This window comes from Notolabrus celidotus, chromosome 7 (genome assembly GCF_009762535.1).
Source record: "Notolabrus celidotus isolate fNotCel1 chromosome 7, fNotCel1.pri, whole genome shotgun sequence".
Taxonomy (NCBI): Eukaryota; Metazoa; Chordata; class Actinopteri; order Labriformes; family Labridae; genus Notolabrus; species Notolabrus celidotus.
In genome coordinates this window covers 39,099-51,624 of record NC_048278.1, presented here as the reverse complement: position 1 = coordinate 51,624, position 12,526 = coordinate 39,099, and the positions used below count along the sequence as shown (strand labels likewise).

The 12,526-nt window shown below is 39.1% G+C and overlaps 1 protein-coding gene across 1 annotated transcript; it reads right to left on the bottom strand.

Moving 5' to 3' along the window:
• Positions 1-1,018: 1,018 nt before the first annotated feature.
• dnajb1b (DnaJ heat shock protein family (Hsp40) member B1b) lies at positions 1,019-8,291 on the bottom strand. The gene is made up of 3 exons (XM_034688918.1): positions 7,866-8,291; positions 1,834-2,462; positions 1,019-1,724 (listed from the first exon to the last, which is right to left on the bottom strand). Exons 1-3 carry the CDS (start codon positions 8,083-8,085, stop codon positions 1,491-1,493), a joined length of 1,083 nt encoding a protein of 360 aa, XP_034544809.1. The 5' UTR covers positions 8,086-8,291; the 3' UTR covers positions 1,019-1,490.
• Positions 8,292-12,526: the final 4,235 nt, after the last annotated feature.

Here is a 12,526-nt window from a genome sequence, read left to right as displayed (position 1 = left end):
AACTCCAAGAAGAGTTTACCCAACCAGAGGCCTTCTGGGTGGAAGAGTTTCTGACATAAAACCGAGCAGGCATGCAGGTATTTCAAACCAACAGGTACTGGACATGTTGCAACAAAGCAGTACCAGGCAGAGACCACTAGGAGGTGTAAAAAATAAAACTGCTTGCCTTCATTGGTCCCTTTCTCTCATTTCTTGTCTTGATGCATACTACAACATAAACTCCTGTGAATTCAAGTTACTTTCTGAACTAAAGAGGTTCTTAACTCCTCATCTAGCTCTTTGACGGAAAAAAAAGATATCTTATGTTTTAAAATGTTGAATTTTTCTGCGATAATCCAACCAAACTATGTTATAATCCAACCAAACTATGTTGTACTAGAAAGAACAGATAGAAACATATTACACTGTTGACTTGTGCAAGGTAAGAGGAACTTATTTGACACATAACACTATAAATGATCACTATCATCTCTCTCTCTCTTCATCTCCCTCTATCCCTCTCTCCAACTCGGTCTCAGCAGATGAGTGTCTAACATGAGTCGGTCCCTGCTGGAGGTTTCTGCCTGTTAAAGGAAGTTTGTCCTTGCCACTGTAACTTGCTAAATGCTGCAAAGTGCTCTGCTCATGGTGGATTAAGATGAGATCAGACTGAGTCCTGTCTGTAAGATGGGACTGGATCTTATCCTGTCTTGATGTTGGGTCTTTGTTAATAATAGAACATAGAATACGGTCTAGACCTGCTCTGTTTGGAAAGAGTCTGAGGAGAACATTTGTTGTGATTTGGCGCTATACAAATAAAAATCGATTGATTGATTGATTGAAATGATTGATTGATTGATTGAAATGATGGAGAAAGCTGGTGTGGAGAAACAGCAGATTTCCCCCTATAGAGAAAAGTGAATGTGCTTTTAAAAAACAACTTCCTGTGAATGAAACAAGGCTTTCCAAAGTCCTGTAGCTCCACTCTTTCAGCCTCTCTGACTCTGAAGAACATGTTTAGTGAAAAACATTGAGGCCATTCAGTTTTTGGAGCACCGTTTTAATCTCTTTTCTGCATGATTACAAATCCAATCATTCAAAACCAAACATAACATCTTCCTCCACATCAGAAAAGAAAAGGTTCCTCATAATAGAAATTTGTGAATCCATCATTTTGAAGTGCGTAAACTTTGAATAGAAACCAACATCTCTCCCAGAAAAGTGCAGCATTCCTTATGTTCAATAATAATAATACATATATTTGACCAAAATATAATCTTATAAAGCTTGATATTTACAATAACCCCTGTACAGTCCTGCAGTTATCCATCTTAAGCATTTTTCAGGGTACACTTTAACACTTTGGATGACAGCGTACATGCAGCGAATCCACCTGATGAGTCTGCCGTCTCTTCTTTGGCGTGTGAAACTCCACATCAACGTCCATGTGATGATTGAAGCAAGGACAGCTGGCAGCTTGGATGATATTTGAAAAGTCTTGTTGATGTCCTCTAAGATCTCGGGAGGACCTGAGCGATGGTGTCCCGGGCGCTCTGACTGAGCCTCTCTGGAAACTTCACCTCGTACTCCACTATGAGGTCGCCTCGTCGATCGGGGCGTTTGGGATAAGGAAGGCCCTCGCCGCTGATGCGCCGCTTCATCCCTGGCTGCACAATATCTGTTGATGTCACCGTCAGCTCTCTGCCCTCCAGCGTGGGAGCGTTGATTGAACAGCCACACAAGGCCTGGAAAATAAATGAGGAAAATCATGAATCAGGGTCTGCACACAGATACATCTTAGTTTTTCTTTACCTGTTTTCTTCAACAATAAAAAGAAGCGTGATCTTAACTTACGTCTCTGAGTGAGATCTTTGCTGTGTAAATGATGTCTGAGCCTTCACGTTTGAAAACCGCATGTGGTTTGTCTTTCAACACAAAGACAACGTCAGCTGGAATGTTTGTTGGCGTCTCATCCCCCTCTTTGGGAAACGTGATTTTTGTTCCTTCTTTCCACCCCTTCTTAATCTGCACCTCCAGGATCTTTTCCTCTGACCTTACAGACCGCCTGTCAGGGTTCAGCCTCTTACGTGAGATCTTCATCTTCTTGATACAGCCTGACAAAACCTCTTCCAGGCTCACCCGGAGGTCATGAACTACAGGGGGATCCTGAGGCTTCCTCACAACGCTGCTGTGGCCGCCCATTCCTCCCATTCCTCCCATTCCTCCCATACCAGGGTTGAAGCCGCGAGGGAACCCGCCCATTCCAGCGGCCCCCATCCCAAAGCGAGCAAAAGGGTCTTCGGTGTCCATGTCCTCATCCATGGCTCCATTACGGCCCCCGAAGAACTGTCCGAAGGGGTTACGCCCGCCGAAGAACTCTTCAAAGATGGCATGAGGGTCTCCTTGGAAGGTGTAGCTAAAGGTGCCAGGGCCATCACCACCACCACCACCACCACCACCTGGGGGTCCTCCGCCTTTCAGACCTGAATGAGGGAAACAAATAATTCATACTTTTGTCCTTAAAAAGAATACTGAATGTTTGTTCTGTGCCGTGTATCTGCTAATCAATAAAGGGGGAGGTCCTTTAACTTTGGTACAACTCACAAAGACCTTCGTATCAGGGATGTTCAACTCACTTCCTGGTTGTTTGAATGGAAATTTGAATTCTGAATAACCGAATAAAGTTATTCAACGCAGCTAAACATAATCTCACAGTCTACGGAGGAACCATGTCCAATGGTTTACTGAGTGTGGTCCTCTGCACAGGTAAATAACCTGTGCCGGTGACGCATTGCTCTGATGGTCCAATGGTAATACGTCAGTTCAACCAGACTCAACTTTATCTCAATTTTTTAGACCAACATACTGCTACAATGCATCGAGCAACAAGACCTCATCTGTTCTCAGTTTGTTTACATTTGAGTAGAGCATGATAGCAATGTGGCAGTAGCCCCAACTAGTGGCAGGTGGCTGCACTACAGCTTAGACACAGCATATGACGAGCATTTTGGGCCAAGGTTTATAAAATATTACTGATTTGTTTAACCCACTAGTAATTCTGATGCTGACTAGTGAGGGTTTAGTTGTCACGTCTCCTATAAACCTTAAAGCTCCTGTGAGGAACTTAATGTTTATTTAGATTTTTTGGGGGGGCCTTTATTGGATAAGAAAGATCAAGAGAGACAAGAAATGTGGGGAGTAGAGAGTGGGGGAGGACATGCAGCTAATGGTCGAGGCCAGAAGTCGACATATGCTTGAACTGGTAGCCAAACAATGCACCATGTTTGTGTTGATTTTGGCGTCCCCTGTGGCCAAAGAGATACCTCTTATCTATTTAATAAACTTCCCCTGTGAATGTATAAATTGTATTTATCAACAAAATAATTATATCTTGCTTTCTTATTACACTCAAAACTCTCATTGTGAATATTTATCTTTTTAAAAACAGCTTTTCTCCGCTGTGTTGTAAGTCGCCTTGTCTGACTCCTACCCTCTCGCAGCGTTTGCAGGAATCAGAAATTACGAAACAGGAATTGTTAATCCTTTAGATAACAGTATTGTTTGCTTCTGTGGATCATAAAGAGGCCTCGTTGTTAATTTCAGTTTGTTTTGGAACCACGTAAAAACTCCTCAGTGGAGCTTTAATATAAGCTATTTTATTCTTTTTAATAATATAATAATAAATAAAGGTGTCAAAGTAAATAAATTCACTATTCATAAATGTATGGTCATTGTTTTGCCATGGTTAAGTAAGGAAAGGAGACTCCATGGTTTTTATGGTCAATTTAGAGCATGGAGATTCAGCTCCTCCAGTTCTAGAGATAAGGACTGATACGATGTGTGTGTGAAAACTGGTTTAGGCCGGTTATCGAAAACACTGACATGATTACACCAGACAATGATAATAGAATAAGCTGGTACGATGTAAAGGCTCTTCAGTTTGTCTGTGGTAGAATAATCATCTTCAGAAGTCAGGACAGTTTGTGATGTTTAGGTTTTGTTCTGTGATTCATCGAAGTAAAGACTTAACAGAAGTTCAACTTTTCTCTTTACCGTATTTATGGAGCTGTCTTCATACTAAATGCTGACCACAAATCATAACAATTGCGCAATATTTTAATAGTTATCTGGTCATACCAAGAAAGACAGACGGAAACTTGTTCTTCACCCCTCTCTCTCTCTCTCTCTCTCTCTCTCTCTCTCTCTCTCTCTCTCTCTCTCTCTCTCTCTCTCTCTCTCTCTCTCTCTCTCTCTCTCTCTCTCTCTCTCTCTCTCTCTCTCTCTCTCTCCCTTGTGTACACACCCCACCATGAAAAATGTGGCACAAACCTCCTAAATATGACTGCAGCAGCTGTTCTGGTGGTTGCTGGAGAATTACTCAGCAGCCTTTTTGTGTAGAGTTGTTCTTATCAATGAAACAATCATGAGAAATACATTACAAAGACACAAGCTCATACATCCATACTAATAAGTATTCAAATATTTATTAGAGTTTCATATATATTAGAAAACTGAAGCCCAGGATGTACGTTTAACACCTAGCTGCATTTTACAGTATTTAAAGTTAGCTTGCTTTTTCAACTGATCCACAATTTGATGCAGAGTGCAAGTTATTAAGCATCTGGGAGGCGGCCATTTTTCATCTGCAGGAGGTCAAAGGTTAGGTTAAATGAAGTGACAAAGTAGTGTGTGCTAACTGTGTGGATGCTAAATGCAGAGTATATACTGTGTAAGAGCAGCTGCAGTACCAACGTGAGTAAAAAAAGGAGTATTATGGGATTTAAACTTGTGTTAATATTTCATTCTGTTGTTGTCTAAGTAGTTCATACTACATTTTCAACTTAAAGCTCTTGTGAGGATTCTTTGACTGGTTATAAAACAGACAGTAGTTCACAGTGATGCCTCTTCATGACCTACAATAGCAAACAAGACCATGAGTGCAAAGATGTACAATTTCTATATAGTGCTTTTTAATGGCTGTATCCGCTGTGAGGGGGTAGGTGTCAGGTGATGCTATAGAGAGATTTCTGTTAAAACAAAGCAGGATGAGATTGTTGTTAATAAACACTATTTAGTAGGGATGTCCCGATCAGCTTGTTCGGCCCCCGATCCCGATTTTTAATATTGAATATTTGCCGATATAGAGACCCGATCCGATACTTGTGTTTGCCTAGATAATAGTTGCACAAGAGGTAAGAGAGTTGAGCTGCCCACTGTTTGTTTGTTTTTTTACAAAAATAAGAAATTAAAAATAACTAAAATACATCTTATGTTTACTCCATTCAACTTGATCCAGCTAGCCAGCTACAAGCTATGCTGTATGAGACCCACGAAACTGGTGTGCTTCATTACAGTACACCTAAATCCGAGGCTGCACTGAACGCAACTCACGAGACCGTGCATGATTCACAACAACAGCATCCGGCTTAGACGGAGAACGTAAATATTCGGAGTGACAGCATGATCAAAAACACGGTTCTATGCCAATAGCTACGGAGCGACATGCCGGTATAGAGAATGGCAGCTGCCGCTAGCCACGAGATTGCTAATGCTAATGTAACACACTGTCCTGTGTTTGGTTTATGTGTTCGCCTTTTTGAACCATATGTCCCTGCAGAGTTACCGTAGGGTGGGTAGAGCAGGTGTTTTTTCTGTGCAGTGTCTGGCGGTGCCATAGACTGTAAATAAAAATGGAGGTTTTGAAGTTTCCCTCTACGGCGGCTGTGAATCAAAGGAAACCCGGAAGTAAAACCCCGTTTTTTAAACTCTAATAACTAACGAAAAAGAAACTTTTCAGGAAAAAGAGGTCTTGAACACAAAACACTCAAATACTAACTACATATCACCACAGCATATGGATGTGAGAAACATTAGTACGACGTGTATTTATTTTTTAAAGTTTGACTGCTCCCCCATTCAAATGAATGGGGAGACAGATTTTTTGACCTATATTGCAGCCAGCCACCAGGGGGCAGACACTCCGCTGAAAGCTTCACCACCAGCCGAGCGAGTTGCTCTCCTGGGCGGTGCACATTTGAGTTCTACAATAACGTTTAAAACATAGCTTGAGTTCTACATCAATGTTTCGTTTATTAAATTAAGTGAACTCAGAATGCTCAATTACACTCTCGTATTAGCCTCCAGCTGCAAATTGTGTTCAGTGACAGTGAATGTAAATGATCGGATGAGATGATCGGGTCAAATGTCGATCACCGATAAATTAAAAAACGTCCGGATCGGCTCTGATCCGATAGTTGAGATTGGGATCGGGACATCCCTACTACTTGGTAACATAGTAGTAGTAAAATCAGAGAAGATATATGAGGTATCACTTTGTCCACAGGAGGCGCCAAAGTCAACACAAACAGAAAGTCCCTCACAGGAACTTTAAGGTTCAATTCAAACCTACATTGATACCATAGATTGCATAAAATCTGGACGTAGTATCCGTGACGTCACCCATCTGTTTCTGAGCGCTGTATTGAAACCAATCGTCGGCAGGAGTCATATTGGTAATGCTGAACTCAACCAGTCAAAGTGTGACATAAAGAGGTGGAGCTTGAGCCTCCTAGCCAACAGCTATGTGTTCCCGCCTGTCAGTCAAGTCAGTCATGTCCTTATTTGGGCAAAAACTCATAATCTTAATATCTTCTGAACCGTCTCGTGAGAAAAAATCCCCCCTCGTACAGTGTGTCCCAATAGAGAAATTAGCTATGTAGACTTAAGCCGTTTTTTGAACCAGGCTGTAAACATGTTTATTTCTGCTGTAAAGATCGTCTTCTTTGAATGGGTGTGTATGTGGTTTCTGGTGTTTCCGGAGCCAGCCTCAAGCAGACAATCGATAAATTGCAGTTTATAACCCTTCCACATGTGCTTCATATTTTGAGACCCGAGGTTGCCGCTTGATTAATACTTAAAGCTGCTGTGAGGAACTTTTGATTTATATCAAATTTGGCACCCCATTGTGGACAAAGGGATACCTCTTATCTCTTGTTCTGTACATGCAAAAGTAGTGTTTTCAACAAAAACCTCACCCTGCTGTCTTTTAACAGCCAGATGTAATCACTCAATGTGATTATTTGCCATTAAAATAGCTGAAAGGGGTGTTTTAAAGCCAAATGTCATCATGGTCTGACACCCCCCCCTCTGAGTGGTTTTAAGGCATTAAAAATGACAACAGAGAAGTATCAGTGTTGTTGTTTATGGTTTTGTTTGCTTTTGAGGTTCATACAGGGCATCAGTGTTGGTTTCATCTGATTTCTCAGCTAGTGAAAAACTCCTCATAGTGCCTTTAAAGTAAATTAGGCCTATGCTATCTGACCTCTGACCTCTTGATCCAGATGATGTCATCACTTTAACACATCCGGTCACCATATTAGGAAAACTTCACATCTCCATACGTCAGATATCAAATGTAGGCAGAGATTTATTCGGTCATCATCATTAAGTCTGTGTTATTCAGGTAAGCCAATAAAGTTAAGTATGTGAGTGGACAGCTCGTCAGTCACAGCGCCCCACCTGTCATGTTTCCACGCATCAAAATAAACAATGTCTCCAGTGACACAGCATTCAAACATCCACCCCCCACTCCACCACTAACGTCAGATATACAGCCCTCCAGCTCAACTCTACTGTGTCCTTTATAAATGAAGGTTATTATAAGTGAACAAGTAGAAGCATGTAGTGTGTGTTTTCTCACTCACAGCAAATCCTCGCCTCTCCTGGCTCAGAAACAAGCCGCAACTGAAGGACAGCAGAGGGGGGAGCAGGGAGCGCCATGACACGAGAACAGCTTTAACGGCTGTTCCATTCATGTTGACGTCGATACGTCACCTTATCTCTGCGTGTATGTTTAACGTTTCTGAGACTCATGAATTGAAGCTTACCATCTTCACCAAAACGGTCGTAGATGTCCTTCTTCTTCGGGTCACTCAGGACGTCGTAGGCTTCAGCTATCTCTTTGAACTTCTCCTCTGCTCCTGCTGATTTGTTCTTGTCGGGGTGATAGCGTAAAGCCTGCTTGCGATATGCTTTCTTTATGTCGTCCTCCGATGCTCCTCTCTTAATTCCCAAAATGTCGTAGTAGTCTTTGCCCATTTTCCCCATGGAGCAGGCTGTTTAGTTGACGTTGAAGCTCTCTGATAAGTAACTTCAGTAATATTCGTCCTTAGTCGTCCCCCGTGTCTAGTCAGATATTCACCCCCAAGGTTTTTCTTTATAAAGAGAGCAGAAACTTCCAGAGTTTTCCAAAACCAGCCCGAACAATCTCAGCTGTGACTGCTCAGCTAGGACACGCCCACAGCGACGTCACGTCATGCTGCCTTCAATTCCATCGGGAATTTCCCTACATAGTTACATTTCATTTCATATTATTTTGAATTTGATGCTCAGACCATGACCACATGATATGGAGCCACAGAACATAAATTACAAATAACAAAACAATATAATGATGGCACACGGCATGTTTGAAGTACAACAGATCTTACTTAAACAATGGAAGGACATTCTTCAGAAAAGCTCCTAATTTACAGATAAGTTTTGGCTTATCTGATTTCAAAAGCAAAATTAATTTAAACACAGAGGGGCGTTGAAAATAATACCTGGGTATGAACCTCTCTCTATTATTCAGAATGCTTGTGTTCCTGCATTCAAACAAAATATGGTACTCGTCCCCTACACTATCATCATTACAGAGATGACAAATCCTCAGTTTTCTATCCAGGCCTTTATACCTTCCCGTGACCTTAGGAATCCTGGTGTTATTCGTTCTAAAATTACAAATAGCCTGTCTATACTTCTGGTTTTCAAATAACAAATATTTTTCTAGTTTTACATCTCGTTTAAATTGTACATATAAATCACATGATGTCATTTTATCCAGTTCACCTTGCCACTTTTGCAAAAACTGATCTTTAAGCCTCTGTTCAACAGTTCGTCTAAGCCAGTTAATGTTGTTACACTGCTGTGTGATCCAGAGGTAAGACAGGCCACAGTCATCCAGTATCTGCTTAACCTTTAAAACCCATGGTGATGCATAGGCACCTGTGTTGTGCAGGTTAAGCAGATAATTATACATAATACGGTTTAACTTACTTTCTTTACCTGTGATCAACCTCCCCCAGTAGCCAATCATTCTTTTGTTAACTGCAATACAGAGTGGGTATCTTCCCAGCTCGCCATACACCATGTTATTGCAGGTTGTCATTTTAACTTTTAAGGTATACTTCAAAAATTTAAGGTGTAACTTTTCCAGTAGATCTATATTTTCAAACCCCCACACTTCACATGCATACAACATAACCGGCATAACAAGCTTGTCAAATAAATCTAATGTGGCGTCTACAGGCAGGTCAAACTTTCTGCATTTGCTAAACATAGAAAACATTGCCCGGGAAGCTTGCTTATGCAGCTCCTTAACAGAACTTTTAAATGCACCATTGTAATTCATGTTGACACCAAGGTATTTAAAGCCATGTACAATCTCTAACATTTCTCCATCACATTCAAACTTAAATTTGCTAACATCCGCTTTCCAATAACCAAAAACTGTAACCTTAGTTTTATCACTATTCATTTTTAAGTTCCATTTCTCACAAAATTCACACATATGATCTATTGCTTTCTGTAATCCTTTTTTTGTTGTAGACGTGACAATTGTGTCATCTGCATACATCAACATTATAAGCTGCATATAATTATCAATTACTGTGTCACCTAAGCTGATAGGCTGACAGACGCTCTGTAGTAAGTAGTCTTCAAGGTCATTAATGAATAGGACAAACAACAATGGTGATAGGTTTTCACCCTGCCTAACCCCTGACAGGCTAACAAAAAAATCTGACTTATCACCATTAACAAATACACATGATTTTATATTTTTGTACATATTTCTTACAACATCCATAAATTTACCAGTTATACCAGCATTTAATAATTTGTACCAGAGGGCATCCCTCCAGATACTGTCAAAAGCCTTGCTATAATCAATGAAGGCACAAAACAAACGTTTATTTTTGAAACAGTACAAGTCAACAATATGTTTTAGCAAAAAGATATGATCAGTGGTGGAATAACTCCTTCTAAATCCTGCCTGAGATTCCTTTAGAATGGAATTGTCTTCACAGAATTTACATAATCTGGCGTTCAAAACATTAGTGAAAAGTTTACCCAGGCAGCTCAAAAGTGTGATGCCTCTGTAGTTGTTACAGTCCTCAACGTCTCCTTTCTTCTTATAAATTGGTACAATTAGACCAAGCACCCAGTTTTCAGGGATGATACCAGAGTTCAAGATTTTGTTAAACAAGGAGACATACAGGGGCATAAAAATATCAGCTGTACTTTTTATGTACTCATTTAGTACACAATCTATTCCTGCTGCCTTTCCTGGTTTTAATTTTAGAATAACTTCATTAATTTCTTTTTGAGTGAAATTAGAATTTAAGGCACTACACTCAGAGAAATGTTCGTTACAGTCGGCTTCAGGGAGCTCAGTAATCGGTGCATTCCAGTCAGACAATTTTTTAAAATGCTTGTGGAAATCTTTAGGTGAGATGGAGCAACAGTTTTTATCTTTACCCCCATCATTCAATGTCTTCCAGTACAGCTTTGGATTTTTAGACTTCATAGTCATCAGATCTCTTCTAATATTTTTCTTGTATACACTGCGTGCTTTAGCTAGCTCTTTTTTATACACTTTACTTTTAGTCCTCAAACATTCTGCGTTATCTGTATTTCTGCACAAGTGATGTTTTTTCTTAGCTTCTAGATAATCACGTCGCTTTTGTCTACATTCCTTATTAAACCACACTGCTTTTTTACAGGATGTCAACATTTTTCCCTATTTCCCCCCTTTTTTAGGGAAAGTGGTCTTTGCACTATTAAGCCTAATTCTACAAATTTGTTAAATTTGTTAAATAACAAATTTCTTTGTTATTTCATCTACAGACGTGTTATCTAGTTTATTCAACAATTCATCCACCTTATCTAGCTGTATATTTCCTATAAATTCCTCTGATTTCTCTTTTTTCCATTTGCAAAACCGTACCTGCTTTTCAGAGTTTGTGACTGTGGTTTTTAGCTGATCTGCTCCTAAGCTGTTCTCCCGATAATAATTCCTTACACCATTTACATTCAGAACAACTTCAACAATACAATGTTTGTCTGCAAACAAAGGATCAAAATCATGTACATAAAATGTTTTAACCTTGCCCAGAGTAAATAGTGACCCTATCATGTAGTCAATTACACTATTGTCTCGTGTGGTTGCTCTCCCAATATTAATATCTTCACCACATCTACCATTCAATATGCAGAGCCACACCATGTTTGATCTCTTTCAGAATTATTTATTTTTTCAGGTTATCGAATTTTTTTTAAAAAATTTTTGTATTTATTTTGTTTTCTTATGTTTATCTTCCTTTTTGTTTGTACTGCTAATTTGGTATCATTTCTGTATGATTATTTGTATTTTTATTATTGTTATTATTATTTAATTTTATAATTATTATTATAATTATTATTATTTAATTTTATAATTATTATTATAATAATTATTATTATTATTGTAATTATTTATTTCTTCTTCTCTTTGTTGGTTTTGTATTACTTATATATAATTTATTGACTTGTGGTGAAAAAAGAAATACTGAAGAAATCCAATAAAAAAAGTTGAATAACAAAAGTTATCTAAAAATAGTACATTTTACTCATTTATAGTAAAAAATATTGAAAAAAAAATAGTAGCTAAACTTAAAATAAAACCTTGAAAATAGAAAATGTTATGAGTTTGACTCCTAAGTTTGGGGTTAGTGATAAGTTAATTAGCAAAAGCATCAGTAGCAGTACGTTAATTCACGTTACGTTAATTAAAGTTTGAGAACCCCTGGTATAGCTTAAGTGGAAGTGCTAAAAACTTGAGGCTGAGCTTGAGGCTGGCTCCAGAAGTACCGGAAACCACATATACACCATTCAAAAAAGCCGATCTTTACACCAGAAATAAATATGATTACAGCCTGGTAAGTGTAGTCTGGATAGCTAATTTTTCGATGGGCACAAACTGTTCGGGGGGTGAATTTTTTTCATAACGCTGCAATTTTTAAGATATTTAGATTACGAGTCTTTCAATGAGAGGCACAACTGACTTGATGGCAGCGGGAACACTGTTGGCTAGGAGGCTCAAGGCCCGCCCGCTTTACAACACAATCACTGAACAGCAGCAATTTGGCTGCCTACAATGATTGGCCTCAAAATAGCGCTTCAGAAACAGATGGGTGACGTCACGGATACTACATCCATATTTTATACAGTCTTTGGTATAGCTACAGCTGCAATTCTAAATAATATAAATCTATGGGTAATATGTTCAAATTAAATTTTTTAAAATGTATTTTCTTTAATTCATTATAATTATTTAGTTATTAATTAGATCTTATCATTTTATGCTTTTTACAGATTACCTCTCAGCATGTCTATTTTATCTCCAGTGTTTCCTCATTAAGATATCATGACAGCGTATCTTCAGTTCGTTCAGCAACTTCTTTTTTAA

Coding starts and splice junctions, on each gene's coding strand:
- dnajb1b (XM_034688918.1), bottom strand. CDS start 8,085: ATGGGGAAAATGGGCAAAGACTACTACGACATTTTGGGAATTAAGAGA. Junction 2,463..7,865: donor CGACCGTTTTGGTGAAGATG/GTAAGCTTCAAT, acceptor TCCCTCATTCAG/GTCTGAAAGGCGGAGGACCC. Junction 1,725..1,833: donor CAAAGATCTCACTCAGAGAC/GTAAGTTAAGAT, acceptor TTTATTTTCCAG/GCCTTGTGTGGCTGTTCAAT.